This window comes from Lethenteron reissneri, chromosome 27 (assembly GCF_015708825.2).
Source record: "Lethenteron reissneri isolate LAM-NWPU_2019-01 chromosome 27, ASM1570882v1, whole genome shotgun sequence".
Lineage (NCBI taxonomy): Eukaryota > Metazoa > Chordata > Hyperoartia > Petromyzontiformes > Petromyzontidae > Lethenteron > Lethenteron reissneri.
In genome coordinates, this window is record NC_083805.1 from 16,519,570 (window position 1) to 16,537,186 (window position 17,617).

General features: G+C 55.3%; 1 protein-coding gene across 1 annotated transcript in view; it reads left to right on the forward strand.

The window, feature by feature from the left end:
* LOC133348464 (uncharacterized) overlaps positions 1-17,617 on the forward strand; it is a 65,850-nt gene that overhangs the window by 34,136 nt on the left and 14,097 nt on the right. The window contains exons 7-16 of the mRNA XM_061561279.1: positions 2,638-2,776; positions 4,989-5,107; positions 7,589-7,671; positions 8,805-8,939; positions 10,051-10,597; positions 11,027-11,093; positions 12,947-13,022; positions 14,472-14,556; positions 15,800-15,892; positions 16,197-16,382. Coding sequence (XP_061417263.1) covers positions 2,638-2,776; positions 4,989-5,107; positions 7,589-7,671; positions 8,805-8,939; positions 10,051-10,597; positions 11,027-11,093; positions 12,947-13,022; positions 14,472-14,556; positions 15,800-15,892; positions 16,197-16,382 — 1,530 coding nt within the window. The remainder of the gene's footprint in view (positions 1-2,637; positions 2,777-4,988; positions 5,108-7,588; positions 7,672-8,804; positions 8,940-10,050; positions 10,598-11,026; positions 11,094-12,946; positions 13,023-14,471; positions 14,557-15,799; positions 15,893-16,196; positions 16,383-17,617) is intronic.

Genomic DNA, 17,617 nt, shown 5'->3' on the forward strand with positions numbered 1-17,617 from the left:
CTTGAGCATCAGAACTTTAGTCGTACAGATTTACTTCCACAGCCAATTCGCGTGAATTACTCAATAGCCCCGCTCATATCAAATGGCCATCGCATTATTCGCTGTTCTGTGGGCATCTCAAGGCGTTGGGGCTACTCAAGCTGTGCCACCAACAAAGCGAGACATCTGGGACGTCTCTGTTATCTTCATTCCAAAGGGCGAGAGTCATCCGTGCCATTTGCCACGTGGCGGGGAAGCGTGCGCACTCGTGCGCACTCGTGCACACCCGCGCGTGTAACACGGCCAGCGGTGGTGTAGCGGTGAGCGCGCTGCGCTATGAACCCGGCCACCCGGTTTCGATTCTCGCTCACGGATAACACCGGCCAGTCCTAGGCCTCCCCTAGGTTGACTCAGCCTCAAATGAGTACCTGATGTAATGTGTGAACATCGCCATTGGGGGAACCAAAGATGGCCGGACGTGGTGCTGCTCACCAACCCCATCGTGTGCCGTGCCGGCCTATGTAGGTGCTTGCGAACAGCACTTGCCCCAACAGTCTGTTAAGGCTACACGGGGGGTCTTCGTACCGTTGTCTATCTCTGTGTGTGTAACGGTACGACTACAGATTTGCAACAGCGTTATGGAGATCGTGTGACGTGAGGGTTCTGCCTTTGTAGTGAGGGTTGTAAGTTGACGCTGAGGGGGGGGGGAGGAGGCGCCTCGACCCCCCATGTGGAGTGACTTCATCCGCTCATGGTTATTAATGAGGGGGGAGTCCACTTGTGGGACGTCACCTGTTCATGATTATTAATGAGGGGGGCTGTTTGATGTGGAGTGACGTCACCCGCTCATGGTTATTAATGAGGGGGGCTGGTCGACGTGGAGTGACGTCACACGCGGGACACACAGACATTATTGGCTCATTATAGTCGTAAATGATTAACCGGTTTAGGGCCCAATTATGGTTTCCAAAGTTGTGCATTTGATAATAGAATCTGGTACAAATTTCATAAACAATGAGTGGAGGATCCATGGTGTTTATGACTGTGAAGTGTGCAGCAGAGTGGTGTGTTCACGCTGTGTGTGTGAAGTGTGCAGCAGAGTGTTGTGTTCACGCTGTGTGTGTCTCCATGAAGTGTGCAGGAGAGTGGTGGGTTCACGCTGTGTGTGTCTCTGTGAAGTGTGCAGCAGAGTGGTGTGTTCACGCTGTGTGTGTCTCTGTGAAGTGTGCAGCAGAGTGGTGTGTGTGTCTCTGTGAAGGGTGCAGCAGAGTGGTGTGTTCACGTTGTGTGTGTCTCTGTGAAGTGTGCAGGAGAGTGGTGTGTGTGTCTCTGTGAAGTGTGCAGCAGAGTGGTGTGTTCACGCTGTGTGTCTCTGTGAAGTGTGCAGCAGAATGGTGTGTTTACGCTGTGTGTGTCTCTGTGAAGTGTGCAGGAGAGTGGTGTGTTCACGCTGTGTGTGTCACTGTGACGTGTGCAGCAGAGTGGTGTGTTCACGCTGTGTGTGTGAAGGTGCAGCAGAGTGGTGTGTTCATGCTGTGTGTGTCGCCGTAAAGTGTGCATCAGAGTGGTGTGTTCAAGCTGTGTCTGTGATGTGTGCAGCAGAGTGGTGTGATCACGCTGTGTATGTCTATGTGAAGAGTGCAGCAGAGTGGTGTGTTCACGCTGTGTGTGTCGCCGTGAAGTGTGCAGCAGAGTGGTGTGTTCACGCTGTGTGTGTCTCTGTGAAATGTGCAGGAGAGTGGTGTGTTCACGCTGTGTGTGTCTCTGTGAAGTGTGCAGGAGAGTGGTGTGTTCATGCTGTGTGTGTCACTGAAGTGTGCAGCAGAGTGGTGTGTTCACGCTGTGTGTGTGAAGAGTGCAGCAGAGTGGTGTGTTCACGCTGTGTGTGTCACTGTGAAGTTTGCAGCAGAGTGGTATGTTCACGCTGTGTGTGTGAAGAGTGCAGCAGAGTGGTGTGTTCACGCTGTCTCTGTGAAGTGTGCAGCAGAGTGGTGTGTTCACGCTGTGTGTGTCACGCCGTGAAGTGTGCAGCAGAGTGGTGTGTTCACGCTGTGTGTGTCACTGTGAAGTGTGCAGCAGAGTGGTGTGTTCACGCTGTGTGTGTGAAGTGTGCAGCAGAGTGGTGTGTTCACGCTGTGTGTGTGAAGTGTGCAGCAGAGTGATGTGTTCACGCTGTGTGTGTGAAGTGTGCAGCAGAGTGGTGTGTTCACACTGTGTGTGTGAAGTGTGCAGGAGAGTGGTGTGTTCACGCTGTGTGTGTGAAGTGTGCAGCAGAGTGGTGTGTTCACACTGTGTGTGTGAAGTGTGCAGGAGAGTGGTGTGTTCACGCTGTGTGTGTGAAGTGTGCAGCAGAGTGGTGTGTTCACGCTGTGTGTGTGAAGTGTGCAGCAGAGTGGTGTGTTCACGCTGTGTGTGTGAAGTGTGCAGCAGAGTGGTGTGTTCACGCTGTGTGTGTGAAGTGTACAGCAGAGTGGTGTGTTCACGCTGTGTGTGAAGTGTGCAGCAGAGTGGTGTGTTCACGCTGTGTGTGTGAAGTGTGCAGCAGAGTGGTGTGTTCATGATGTGTCTGTGAAGTGTGCAGCAGAGTGGTGTGTTCACGCTGTCTCTGTGAAGAGTGCAGCAGAGTGGTGTGTTCACGCTGTGTGTGTCGCCGTGAAGTGTGCAGGAGGCCGCGGTGTGCTCTGCGCTCGCCCGTCTCCTGCACTGGGCCGACCAGCACGCCCTGACGAGCCGAGCCTTCACCAGCGTCGACACGGCCTTGCAGCAGCTCGCCGCCGACCTCAACGCCGCCACGCAGGTGACGCCACGCACCGCCTCCACCACCTCGCCGGGCCCCATCTCACTCAGGGCCGGTTGCATAGCTCTTGAGAGCACAGGCGGTACAACTGCCCCGGGTCCCACCGGCCCCGTGGGGCTACGGCTAGAAGGGGGTGACGTTGGACTGGTGGCCACATTTCCATTCTCGCACCATGGCCCAAAGTGGCCACCCACGCGAGGCTTCCGCCGCACCGGGACCAACGGTAGTTCCAACCTCGCTCGGCCGGAATTCGTCTTTGAGGTTGGTATTGCGTGCGTGGCATTGCAATAACCTGGACCGGCTTGCAGGCACACGTGACGGGTTGCAATGGTTACCCACTGCAAGCCTGATTGAAATTAGGCTTTTACGCTATCACCTCCATCTTGGATGACTGCGTGAAGAAATATGTCGAGCTACAGACCGGAGCGGAACAAATATTTAGCGATGCTGCCGCCAGTGGTGCACGAGCACGAACGGCAAAGACAAACACAACACGCTCGTCAACAACACGCAGCCCTAAGAGGTGAGGCAGCAACGACCCCTTCCCGCACCTCCGATTAACACGGTTGGCTACGTACGGTGCGAAAGAAGTTCAACATACATTCTAGTTGAGTGTTAATTGGTTGGTAGTGTGAGCTCATGAGTGTTTTGGGGATTAGCGCTGTGAAGAATTAGTGATGAAGGCTACTGAAGACGTCGTTGGTGTTACATTGCAGTCATTAAAGATCACTTGATTCTCTCTGAATGGCCACTGTTGTTTACTGTCATTATGAATTTAGTTAAGTCTTCTTTTTCGTCTTTCATACGGCTGCTGATGTAGATGCAGAGCTACAACCACAATTTAACATCCAGGTGGGCAAGCCCAGATCACCGCGTGAGAAGCAGTGGTAGTGAGTGTATCGCTGCGACGTCTCCGTCGTGTTTGTGGACCGGCATTGCGTCGTTACACGTTGCACGGTCTGTTCTGGATGGCCACAGTCGCACGCTACTGGAGCGTTTTTAATTTTCGATTTGTCCATCAGGTATCTGCATCTGCCATGGTTTGTGCGGATGCGGTTTAGGGCGGGCCATGAGCTTCGTTAAGTGTCCCATTAGCACTCTGGGCGTGTGCGTATAATAGGCGACGTTTCAGGCAAATGCCCCTTCTCCATAACACAGCACCTTCAGACGTATGACTGTTGAAGTTCTTTCTTAGCCAACCGTGTTAATCGGAGGGTGGTTTGGGCCTAATGGGGCTAGAGAATAAGCTCTGGCAACGGTGCCGGCGACGCTCACAGGACGAGCGACCGCTCCGTTGCACCGGTGCTGGGTCCACGGTGGTGTCGTCGTCGTCATGTGAGAGCTGTTAGACGTCCGCTCGGGTGAAGGCGACATTGGGTCAACATTCCTTTCAAGAATATGTTGCAACAATGGTCCACGAAAACTGTCGTTAATTGAAATTATCGTTAATCGAATAGAGGAAATACAAGTTAAATGCTTAATTTGTTCCAAGATGATCGGAAGTTGACCTTTTTTTGACTATAAAACATGATGTATAATAAACACGCAATTTTAATGAATAACCATTTTAAGAACATATTAAAGTATTCATATTAATCGAAACATGGATAAATAATTAATATAATATAAAAAGGGGCAAAAACAGAGCATAATTAAAAAATTCTCACATTCATTTTAAGGGCCATTGCCATTGATCTCGTTAAACTTTTAAGTTAAAAACCACCAAGTATTCAAGAGAGCTGTTTCCATGAGCAACGGAACTTCAAACATTGAAAAGCTCTCAAAACACTTATAAAAGGACGTCACCACTGACGTCACCACTGACGTCACCACTGAGGCCTGCTGCTGATTGGCCAAAATGTGCGGCTGCGTGATATTGTAAACATATCGTCAATCGAATATGTATTGTTAAAAGAAACAAAGGGACCCTATGGGAGGCGGATCATTAATCGGAAAATCGTTCATTGATGGCATCGTAAACCGCGGGACCACTGTATTTTAGTTTTGTTTGATTTTTTCCGTCTCATTTGCGCCGTATTATTTGCGCTTTTTCATCGCGTCCGTCTAAAGCCACATTGTGAATAAACCGCGAATAACCGATGCTCGCAGGCGCGCACGGTGCAAGGCGTGCACTGTGACAGTGATGACCAATTTGTTCATCGAAGAATCGCCACCGGCTTGCGACGTTCCTCTGCCCCTGTCTTGCGCTCAGGAGCTCATCGATTGGCTGGCCACCGAGTCAGGGCGGCGGATTGGTCGATCGAACGATGACATCACAGCCCCGCCCAAGCCGCCCCGTCCGCCTGGCCTCACCTTCCTCAACACCTACAGGTCGCGCGGCGGGAATTCGCGATTCGTCTAAAGGATGAGATAACAAAAACCACAGACACGGTCGCATAATGACAGTACTCGCTACGAAGCAACGTTTATAAACACCTGGAGGATAATAAAGATTTTAGATTTGCATACAAAATAAAATAATAATAAAAAAACACATCTGCGTTAACTTCCTATGCTGCTTCTTCTTGGTTCTTTCGGTAAAGTCACGTAGAAAGGAAAGAACCAAGAAGATGAATCCCTGCAGTCACGAAAGCTTTAAATCGAAATTCCTATGCTGCTGTGCATTGCATCATGGGAAGCACATGACCATGGGCAGAAAGTGATGTATGTCTCCTGTGTAAAATGCTGATGTCTGTGACCGCAGCTTCACAGCACGTTGAGATTACTTGACGTGTCTTTCAGTTATGAGGCAGGCAACGTGAGTTACAGATGACGGTGGTAAAGTATTGTTCCCCTGTTCCGAAAGTGCGTGGCAAGTCAAAGCTGCGGGGCAGCCCATAGAATTCACCTCCTTCTGTGTTGCACATAAAAGATGAAGGGCTTCAAAGGATTGAACGATTACAAAGTGAGCAAACTCCTATTCTTATTTGACCAGATAAGACGCACTGAGCTATACGGCTCTGTTTCAAAAGTGGCCTGGCCACAAATGATAGTCCAGCAAAGTGGCTTATCATGCGGACATTTACATCAGCCAAACACATGTTTCTAAATGTGGAGGGACAAACCGGAGGACCCGGAGAAGAATCCACGCAACCGCAGGGACAACATGCGCACTCCAAATACACATCGCACCACCGCCTTCGTACCAGCTGCTCGAGGGCACCAGGGCCCTGTGGGGGCCTTGCGATGTGCTGGTGCTCCTTGACTGCCCATGGGGCTCGTCGTCGTCGTTGTTGGTGGTGGTGTTGCCCTCGGCCCCGGTTGCTTCGTCTTGGGCTGTGTCACGGTGCGGGCTGCGTGGCGGTACGGGCTGTGTGGTGGTGCGGGCTGTGTGGCTGTGCGGGCTGTGTGGCTGTGCGGGCTGTGTGGTGGTGCGGGCTCTGTGGTGGTGCGGGCTGTGTCACGGTGCAGCTGTGTGGTGGTGCGGGCTGTGTGGTGGTGCGGGCTGTGTGGTGGTGCGGGTTGTGTGTGTGGTGGTGCGGGCTGTGTCACGGTGCAGCTGTGTGGTGGTGCGGGCTGTGTGGTGGTGCGGGCTGTGTGGTGGTGCGGGCTGTGTGACGGTGCGGGCTGTGTCACGGTGCAGCTGTGTGGTGGTGCGGGCTGTGTCACGGTGCAGCTGTGTGGTGGTGCGGGCTGTGTGGCTGTGCGGGCTGTGTGGTGGTGTGGGTTGTGTGGTGGTGTGGGCTGTGTGGTGGTGTGGGCTGTGTGGTGGTGCGGGTTGTGTGGCTGTGCGGGCTGTGTGGTGGTGTGGGCTGTGTGGTGGTGCGGGTTGTGTGGCTGTGCGGGCTGTGTGGTGGTGCGGGTTGTGTGGCTGTGCGGGCTGTGTGGTGGTGCGGGTTGTGTGGTGGTGCGGGTTGTGTGGTGGTGCGGGCTGTGTGGTGGTGCGGGCTGTGTGGTGGTGCGGGCTGTGTGGTGGTGCGGGCTGTGTGGTGGTGCGGGCTGTGTGGTGGTGCGGGCTGTGTGGTGGTGGGGGCTGTGTGGTGGTGCGGGCTGTGTGGTGGTGCGGGCTGTGTGGTGGTGCGGGCTGTGTGGTGGTGCGGGCTGTGTGGTGGTGCGGGCTGTGTGGTGGTGTGGGCTGTGTGGTGGTGTGGGCTGTGTGGTGGTGCGGGCTGTGTGGTGGTGCGGGTTGTGTGGTGGTGCGGGCTGTGTGGTGGTGCGGGTTGTGTGGTGGTGCGGGCTGTGTGGTGGTGCGGGTTGTGTGGTGGTGCGGGCTGTGTGGTGGTGTGGGCTGTGTGGTGGTGCGGGCTGTGTGGTGGTGCGGGTTGTGTGGTGGTGTGGGCTGTGTGGTGGTGCGGGCTGTGTGGTGGTGTGGGCTGTGTGGTGGTGCGGGCTGTGTGGTGGTGCGGGCTGTGTGGTGGTGCGGGCTGTGTTGCAGTATGGGCTGTGTGGTGGTGCGGGCTGTGTGGTGGTGCGGGCTGTGTGGTGCTATGGGCTGCATGGGTGTGTTGCTCTATTTCTCTCTCCCTCGTTCCCCTGCCTTGTGACCCCACCCACCACAACCCTCCTGCCCTGAGATGCGTCTTGAGATACGACACAAAAGAAAAACAACAACAACGTCACCGGTATTGGCCAAACATCCCAATGCTGACAAATTACAAACCGATTGCTTAATTTGGTTCGCAAACAGAAGCAGCAGCTCCCCCCTCCTGTGAAAACTGTGCAGGACCCTCCTGAGAATGGGTCTTCAGACTCTTGCTGAGGCTTTCACGAGCCAACACGCGTTTACTCGTGTAACGAACAAACATCAAAATACATTGCAATAGTTTTTTGTTGTTGATCTCATGTACGCCATTTGTCGTTTGTGATTTGCAGCCCCCCGATGCTCCCGGCAAAGTCCTGGCGCACGCCCGGAGGATCGGTGAGGAACGGCGAGAACAGGGAAACTTTCCTTGGAGGTGCGCATGTGTGCGTGTGTTTGGGGACATATTCACATTGGTGAGCTCGTCCGGCAGGCGAGGCTACGTTGGCTGGGGTATGCAGCCAGCATGCCTAGCCACCACATGCCCAAACAGCTTCTGTTTGGCCGGATAGAGGGGGCTAAATGGGCGCGACATGAGCTGGAGAAGAGATGGAGTGATGCGGTACAGGAGGACGTGGAGCTGAGTGGACTTGCCAAAAACTGGTACCAGCGGTGTCAAGATCGGCCTCTGTGGAGGAGGCTCGTGATGGACGCTAATGAACAGTTGTAGGCAGTCACCCTCCAACAACAACGGGCGGCTAAAATGGCACAGTAGGGAGTACAGCTGGTGCATCTACCAGTCATCTTAGTCAGCCAGCCCGTGGCACCTGGGTCTGTCCAATGACTTCCTGTAAGCGAGCCTTCGACACTGCACGTGGCCTCAAAGTGCACCTGGCCTGGCACAGGCACCGTGGTGACATCACCATCTCTTAGCAGCGAATGGCGGGTGTTGGTATTGGTGTGGGGAGCAGGAGTGTAGCAGTGAGCGTGCCGCACTACGAAACCAGCAATCCGAGTTAATTCCCGCTCACGGCCAACACCAGTGACGATTATCTAAACCGGTCGTGGGCCTCCCCTAGGTCGACTCGGCCTCAAGCGAGTACCTGATACAGTGTGTAAACATCGTCACTGGGGAGACAAAGGCGGCCGGGCGTGGTGTTGGCCACCCACCCCCTCGTATGCCATGCTAGCCTTCATAGATGCTACTCGCAAACAGCACTGGCCTTAACAGGCGATACTGGGGGTCTTTGTGTGGGAGCGGTAGTTTAGCAGTTAGCGCACCACGCTTCGAACCCGCCGATCCGAGGTAGATTCTCGCTCACGGCCAACGTCGGTGCCAAATAACCGATTCGGTCCTGGGCCACGTAAACATCTCTACTGAATGCGGATAAAAATGATACTGGGCGCGGTGCTGGTCATGCCAGCACCGCGTGCTGGTGTGATGGGTGCTCACTAATGGCACTTACCCCAACAGTCTATGAATGCGACCGGGGGAAACTTTGTCTTGGTGTGTATGTACGCACGTGTGTGCTGGCGTGGGTACACGTGGATCCGTGTGTGCGTGCGCAGACGTGACTCCCTTGCCGACTCCGAGTGAGCTGATGGCCTTCGACCTCCTTTCAATCTCCGCCGCCAACTCCGGGCACGGGACAGGAAGTGATGTCATCGGCGAAGCGTCCCCGCCACCGCTGCCAGAAAAAAAAGGTGAAAGGGAAATGGAGCGGACGTGGGTTGTGTTCACACAAAGACAAAGATGCCCCGTATAGCCTGGACAGACTGTTGGGGCAAGTGTTATTAGTGATTTTAAGTTTTCGTGACTGCAGGAATCCATACTCTTTGGTTCTTTCGGTAAAGCCACGAAAATTCTGAAGTCGGCTGACATTGGCGTTGACAGTGGTGCACAAACACAATGAACCACTTCCTCCTTCCGAGACGTCTGTTGCAGGTGGGTGTCCCGTTGACCGCTGAATTTCATAACGCACAAGCGGTTCAGCGTGGAGTTCATTTCTAGAGGCGTTTTAGCGCCGTTGTTTTAAAAAGACATTGCAATCACCGCAGAGAACTGTAGCGACACGACCGCATTCTACGATGGCGGGCGCCAAACTATGCCACACACCCTCCCGCATGGCCTTGTGGGAGCCTCGGTACCGATAAAGTGATTTTATTGTTGTCTATCTGACGATTCCGTTCCGATTACGTACATCAACGGAAGGGAATTGTACATGGTACACGTGTACCGCGTGCGTCGTCATCAGAACGGGAGAGGGTTTATAAAAGACAAAATGTGCACATTCGTCATTGGCACTGTGGCCTTAAAAGGAATAAAATAGGTGACGTTTTGTGCAATGCCACTTCTTCTTTGGGTTTTTTAAATTTTCTAATGCGGGGGGGGGGGGGGGGGTTCCCTGCCCTGGAGGAATTATGGATGACCGGGAATCTTCTTGACTCCAGAGCACAATTGAAGTAACACCGAGAAGAAAATAATCAAAATATCGAGATGCGATTAAAACTAAACTAAACTAACACTCACGGGAGACGGGGCGAGTGCCTGAACAGCGTTCTCTTTCATTCTACTCTGTGAAATGCATTCTAGTTGCGCTTCAGGTTTCCAATAAATGATCCATTCTCGCGTAAGCCTGCGTGCCATGCTGTAACACGGCCCTCATGGCCAATGGGTAAAACACAAACACTGAGGCCGCCACTCTGCGAGCTCAGCCGCGATCGTCTCCTGTGAGCAGCGGGTCGGCGCACCCCGTCTGCCCTCATTAAACGAAGGGTGAGCGCGTATCCGTTGTGTGCGCGCGTTCGTGTGCAGCCCACGTGCAGACCTACATACAGATGTGTCGGGATTACAAGACTCCCGACGCCACGTCGTTCATCGCCATGAGACCCATCGACTACCGCCTCATGCCCGACATCCAGGACATCCAAGCGACCGTCGGCGACGCCCGTGCGGCCCCTCCGCCGGTCCACGAGAGGGCCCCCCGCGCCGTTGGCGGCGCTCCCCACGCGCCGTCCTCCCCCGGCGAGCGAAACGATTCCCCCTCCGGCTCGCACGCCGACGGTCGGCCGGGTCCCTCGGCCGCGAGCGGCGAGGCCACGTCGGACGCCGGGGCCGGGCCCGTCTCGCCGAGCGGCGGCCGAGAAGGCGGCCTCGGCGGCGGCGATCGCTTACCCGGCGATCTACCGGCGGTCGTCGTCGTCGACGAGACGCCCGTGGCGCCCGCGGGCGACGGGCAGGGGGAGGCTGTCGAGGAGGCCCCTGGGGTGGACGCGGCGCCGAGCGCGACGAGCAGGAGTCCCGCAGGAGACGGCGTGCCCACGATGGGCGGAGCGAGCCCGTCCGTCGCCACGCCCTGCTCGTGAGCAACGCGCGCACGGCACGCACGCAGCACACGCACGGCACACGTGGCACTCGTACAGCACACACGCAGCACACGCACGGCACACGTGGCACTCGTACAGCACACACGCAGCACACGCACGGCACACGTGGCACTCGTACAGCACACACGCAGCACACGCACAGCACACGTGGCACTCGTACAGCACACACAAGTGACTGCATGGTGCGGTGTGTAAACATCGCCACTGGGGAGACAAAGGCGGCCAGGCGTGCTGCTGGCCACCCACCGCCTCGTGTGCCGTGCCGGCCTTCACAGGTGCTACTCGCTAATAGCAATTGCCCCAACGGTCTGTTAAGGCTATACAGGGGATCGTTGTCTTTGGTGCTGAATGATGATGATGGTGATGATGGTGCTGATGGTGCTGATGGTTGCCGATGTGTGCAGGGAACAAGAAGAACTCTTCCTCGTTGACTACCAAGAGATCATCAGGAGGCTGGTGCTGAAGAGCCAGGTGACGTCGCCCTCGTAGCAACGTCGCTCCACCAGTGGAGCCGGCGGTGGCGCTGCACGGGGGCGTAGGCGGTGGGCGCCACCCCTCAGGGTTCCCTTAAATAAGAATGTTTTTATTAAAAATAAACAAATAAATGTAGAACCTTACAGTGAAACAAAAACCGTTACTAAAAGCACTAACATCACGTGGACCAATACAATAGGTGAAGCGGTGGTACAGTGGTTAGCGCATTGCACTATGAACCCAGTGACCCGGGTTCAAATTCGCCTGCCACCGTTAAACTCGGTGGGGAGTGACATCTGATCCCGTCCAGAGCTCCGTCCTTCACCAACCTGCACTGACCAGCACTGACCAGCGTGGTTGATTTACAGTGAGGACAAAAAAACCTCCATGACCCACGTGGCGTTGGCAAGACCGTGCAGCAGTCGATTGAGAAAATGGGTTGAAAATTAATGATGAGCATCTGTAAAAATTTTGAACCAGCAGAGATTTCTATCTGTCGTGCATTCGGTCTGTTCTCCTACAGCGCCGCGTGTTTTCATAACGTGAATTGGATGTAAAGCGATGATGAATGTTTAAGGGAACACATTTTTTGTAACGCGGATATGAATTGGACCGCTTATTCCTACGTCGCGCGCGAGTAGGAATAAGCGGTCATACGGCTGCCTCGGCGTAGCATCACACAAGGCAACGGGATGCTGCTGGATGCTTCCAGATGCTACCCACGTGCCCTCAGTCTTTGTTCAGCCTGTGTACGCATCTCACGGGGTTATCGCGGACTGTGCTTTAGCCCATAGTCTATATTCTTTATTATAACGCGATTTTCTCCGCAACACGGTGTTCTTCAGGAATGCAACAACTACCACCGCATTATAGGAGAACAGCGACGACTATATTTTGATTGCGACGTCATGCTGCTGCTGCTGCTTCTGTTTTGGCTGTGGCGCACAAAGCGCAATTTCACAATGAGAAAAAAACAAACTCGCAACATTCGCCATTAACTCTGTGACCTTAAGGTAAAATTTATAAACATAACAGGCGACGTTTCGTGCAATGGCCCTTCGTCGAAGCGCGTAAAATCAAATGCAGATTTGAAAAAAATCGGCACGCAATGGCGGCACGTCTGCCGCCAGCTCGACCAAAACGTCGGCCGCTTTGTACGAGGCAGTGCCGCTGACCAACGTGACGTTCGTAGTCACCACAGGCCTCGTGCGTGTTTGTGATGTGCGCTCGTACGTCTCTACGTCGAACTTCTTTCGCACCGTACGTAGCCAACGTGACGTCAAACCCAGGGGAGTGATGTTCTGCTCTGTCTGTGGCTATATTGGCACCGTTGGCCACGTGCTGCGCGAAAGACGTCGATGCAGACGTAGAGATTGGGCGGCAGGGTGGTTACATTTGAGTCTCGCAGCAAGAAGGGCCCTGGGTTCGATTCGTGGTCGGGGCATCTTCCTGTGGGGAGTTTGTTGGTTCTCCGCCTGTGCTGCAATGGGGTTCTCCTCTGGTATTCTGCCCTTAGCCAAAAAAACCCCATCATAATATCACTGGTATTGACCAAACACACCAGTACTGAAACATTGAGTGCACATTGCTCAATGGGGAGTATACACAGCAGCAGCAGCAGCAGCAACGTCGGCCACTCCTGCGACGAACTTGGCAGGACCCTCCTAAAAGAAGGAGTCTTGAGACTCGATGAGGCTCTCCCTTGAGTAAACGAGCTGAACGATGGGAATAGCAGACACGCACACGTAGCGGTGTGTGTGTGCGTGCGCGTGCGTGGTGTGCGACTGCTCGCGAGCCCCCTAACTCTCCTCCTCCAATGGACCGGCCCACCCCTTGCCTCCTCTCGGCAGGTTGATAGTGGACCCGACCTCAAGGGGGGTTCCCAAGACATCCTCATCGTCCACGCGACCATGGCCGATAAAAAACGTACGCCAACCCCCGCCACCCAGCCCGCCGCGTCTCGGATCAAGCGTCGCTCTCTCGATATTCTGACGCGGCGGATTCCAGCGAGCGATCGCTCGTGGGAAGAGACGGCGGTTGGTTTAACCTTCGCTGGAGAGTCAGAATGAGCAGCTTTATACCGGAGGTGGAATCCGATGAGCTATAAAGCACTTTCTCACAGATGCCTGGTGGCCCAAGTGCCACGGCGCATCTTGAAAGCTACGCGGGCCTGAGTCGGGGACAGCGGGTGGACGGGCGACCGCCGCCACGCGCAGCAGGCCACTGCAGCGGCTCGCGAATTGCGGATTGGGAAAGGCAGTGGCCCGACCGTGGGTGTCTACGCCTCAGCGAGTCACGGCAGCCGGCCCTGGGATGTGAATCGGACGTGGCGGGGCGCGTCGCCGACTCGGCAGCGGCCCCGACTCGGCAGCGGCCCAGCTCGGGGGCTTGGTGCAGGAGGGAGCGTCTGGGAGACCGACTGGGAGAGAGTGCGGGGAGATGGGTCAGGGGGAGGGGCTCAGCGCTTGCGACGACCCGGCTAGGCTCTGCTGCTGCTGCTGTTGCTGCTGTATGAGGATGTACGTTGAATTCCTTTTGCGCCATACGTAGCGCTGACCCGTCCACTCCATCCGGCGACGTTCAAGTGAACGTAGCAGCATTGTGCATCGTAGATACCTTCCTGAGCAGTTATGGGGAACGGGCAGGAGTGGGAAGGTCTCGGCGGGGCGAGGGGGGTGGGGGATTACGGGGCGGGCAGCAGAGAGCGGTGCAAAAACTCCATCGTTGCTTCATAGCGTAGAAGTGCAGTACAACATTGCATTTTGCTGCGCTGCCCTCCGACTTGCACGGTTGGCTCCGTGCGGTGCGATAGAAGTTCAGCGTACGTACAACGTGCACATCGCCAGAGGACAAAGGACAGAGCCCAATTACTGACGGGCACAAGGTGCACAGAGCACCCCAGGTCAGGAGGTAAAGTGACCTTAGGCCGATTGATATGTCTAAGGAATGAAAATGAATAAATGTGACAAATAATAAGAATTTATTAATAATAACAGTAATGTATAATACGATTGAAATGTATATTAGTTTTTAAACAATCGTAATCATGTTGAGTCTGTGGGCAGTGTTGTGTTTATGGGCAGTGTTGAGTCTGTGGGCAGTGTTGAGTCTATGGTCAGTGTTGAGTCTGTGGGCAGTGTTGAGTCTATGGTCAGTGTTGAGTCTGTGGGCAATGTTGAGTCTATGGTGCAGTGCTGAGTCTGTGGGCAGTGTTGGGTCTATGGGCAGTGTTGAGTCTATGGGCAGTGTTGGGTCTATGGGCAGTATGTTGAACTTCTTTCGCACCCTACGTAGCCAACCGTGTCTAATCGGAGGCGCGTGATGTTGCTTGTGCGTTGCCCGGCTCTCTCCGCGTGTCTCCGCGTGTCCCTGCAGAGTACCTGGTGTTCTGCGAGGCGTTCATCGTCACCTACAGGACGTTCATTTCCTCCGAGGGGCTCCTCCGTAAACTCATCATGAGATATCCTCTCCCTGTGCACTGCGCACAAACAAAGGCAGAGATCCCCCGTGTAGCCTTAATAGACTGTTGGGGCAAGGGCTGTTAGCGAGTAGCACCTGTGAAAGCCGGCACAGCACACGAGGGGGTGGGTGGCCAACACCACGCCCGGCCGCCTTTGTCTCCCCAATGGCGATGTTTACACACCGCACCAGGTACTCATTTGAGGCCGACGATTATCTGAACCAGTCTTGGGCCTCCCCTAAGTCGACTGACTTAGGGGAGGCCCAAGACCGGTTCAGATAATCGTCACCGGTGTTGGCCATGAGGGGGAATCGAACTTGGGTCACCAGGTTCGTAGCGAAGCGTAGCGCTGACCACTACACTACCACTCCCCGCTGTGCCTGCATCGCCGTACAGACCACTGGGGCAAGTGCCGTTAAGCGAGCACCCTGTGAGACCAGAATGATGCGTGAAGGGGAGGCGGGGCCAGAACCACGCTCGGCCGCCTTTGTCTCTCCAGGGTGCTGTCATTCTACACACGGCTTCTTTAAGGCTGAGTCGACCTAGAGGGAGGCAGAGGACCGGTTCAGATCATTCCTCAGCGATGTTGAATGCGACCGGGCGCTTGAACTCGGGTCGCCGGGTTCGTAGCGCGGTGCTCTAACCGCTGCGCCACCGCTCCCCGCTACCTGCACATTAAGCACTCGCGCACACATGCACGCTCGCGTGTACGTGATCCAGCACCGTAGAGACAGCAGCGAGGGTTGATGGATCACTGCCCGTATCTTCCAAAACTCCCTTCTCATGGGCGTTGAGGAAGAGGAGCCGTTCCCCGGCTCTGCCAGGAGGTACATTGAACTCCCTGCGCACCGTACGTAGCCAACCATGCTAATCAGAAGTGCGGACGGCCGTGCGGCACAAATGTGGACTCGAACCTTTTTCGTCCGTACGGGGATATCATGTTTCCCCCTCGCACGCGGGGGAGTTTTCTCCGTGTGCTCCGGTTTCCTCCCACATGTGAACGCTCGTTAAATTGGCCGATAACACCTTCATACGTAGAGGACCGCAGAGCTTTGGGCAATTGTTGTCCGTGCCGGCTCGCCGCCTGGCTGTGCTCGTCTGTGGCTCCTCCTCGCGTCTCTGCGCTGTCCTCCCTTCTCTCTCTCGCTGCACGAGGGCGCAGGGCGATTGCCGTGCGGTGCAGCGACGTGCACGTGTCCACCCGCGTATCGGCCAAGTTCCCTTAACGGCGCGACCCGAAAACGTACCGGCACCTGAGCAGGACGGAGGACGCGGCGCACACGCGGGCACGCAGGAACGCACTCTCGCTGCTGCTCAGGGTCACCGACGACCTGTGGTGAGCGGCCGCACCCCAACGCATCGCACACGGAGAACTCCCACCCCTCCCGCTGTCCCCTCGGACGAGTCGGTGTGCGTGTGCCGTGTGTTTGTGCAGCGTCTCGGCTCATGGACGAGGTGGTGCACGTGTGCCGTGTGTTGTGTGCAGCGTCTCGGAGCTGACGGACGAGTTGGTGGCGTGTGCGTGTGTTGTGTGCAGCGTCTCGGAGCTGACGGACGAGGTGGTGGCGTGTGCGTGTGTTGTGTGCAGCGTCTCGGAGCTGACGGACGAGGTGGTGGCGTGTGCCGTGTGTTGTGTGCAGCGTCTCGGAGCTGACGGACGAGGTGGTGTGCCTGCTGGCCGGCGTGGTGTGCGCGTGCGTGACCGGCGGGGACCTGCCGCTGGCTCGGCCTCTGCGGGACACGTTGGTGACGCGCGTAATGGCGCGGCGCGCACACGCACAGGCCACGAGTGGGACGCCCCTCGCCAGCCTCGCCGTGTCGGCCCGGTGACGAGCGCACGCCCACGCACGCACGCCCAAGCACGCACGCCCACGCACGCTCACGCACGCACGTGCGCCCACGCACGCACACCCACGCACACGCACGCCCACGCACGCCCACGTTCACGCGCGCGCACACGCACGCCCACGCACGCCGTGGTAAATGTCTCCGAGTGGCGTTCGCGCGACGCGTGGCATTTTATTTACTCTCGGAAGTAGCGGCGCGATGCTAGAGGGGGGTTGTCGAGTTTGTCTTGGGCATGGGGGACGTAGGGGGGAAGGGGCAGGATGGGGGAAGTTGCCTCCTCGGAGTTCGGGCAGGAAAAGCCGTCTTCTGTTTTTATTTTGTTTGAACTATTTTTTATTTTGCCAGGTAAGGCCCACTGAGCTTTGAGCTCTTTTACAGAAGCGACCTGGCTATCACAGATGATCAGCTAAACGAAGTGGCTTATCGTGTGGAAATGTAGGGCTGCCGAAGAATCTAAACACATGATATTGATCTAAATGTGGAGGGGAAAGCCGGAGGACCCGGAGAAAAATCCACGCGACGACAGCGAGAGAGAGAAATGCAAACTCCAAATATACAGACGTCAGGGTTGGGATTGAACCCACGACCTCCTGTATACCAAGCGAGGTAGTTAACATCTCACCACTGTTGCACCTAATATATTGGTGAAACAAAAAAACACGGAGGACCCAGAGAAAATCCACGCAACCACGGGGAGAGAGAGAGAGGGAACATGCAACTCCAAATATACAGCAGGCGGCAGCCAATGTCTATGAAGAATTCACGTCGCCGCTTCACAGCCAACGTCCAAATTCCCCCACACCTGGCCCTTCGCTCGGTGATCTCTGTGCGCCAGTCATCGCAACGCAAGCCCCGTTTTTTTGGGAATCACTCTGCTGTAAAAGTCATCATTTAAAGTAATTGGCACTCGTTAAATAAAGCTAATCTGATGACACACTGCACGCAGAGCATGAAGACAGGATGATCGGGACTTGCCGATAGTAATCTGATTGCAGTATGAATGTATGTTCAACTTCTTTCGCACAGTGCGTAGCCAATTGTGATAATTGCAGGTGCATGAACAACACTCAGGTGTAGTAATGCGTATGTGCTGTACCTGCGCGTGTGTGTGTGTGCGTGTGTGCATGTGTGTATGTGTGTATGTGTGTGTGTGTGCATGTGTGCTTGTGTGTATGTGTGTGTGTGTGTATGTGTGCATGTGTGTGTGTGTGCA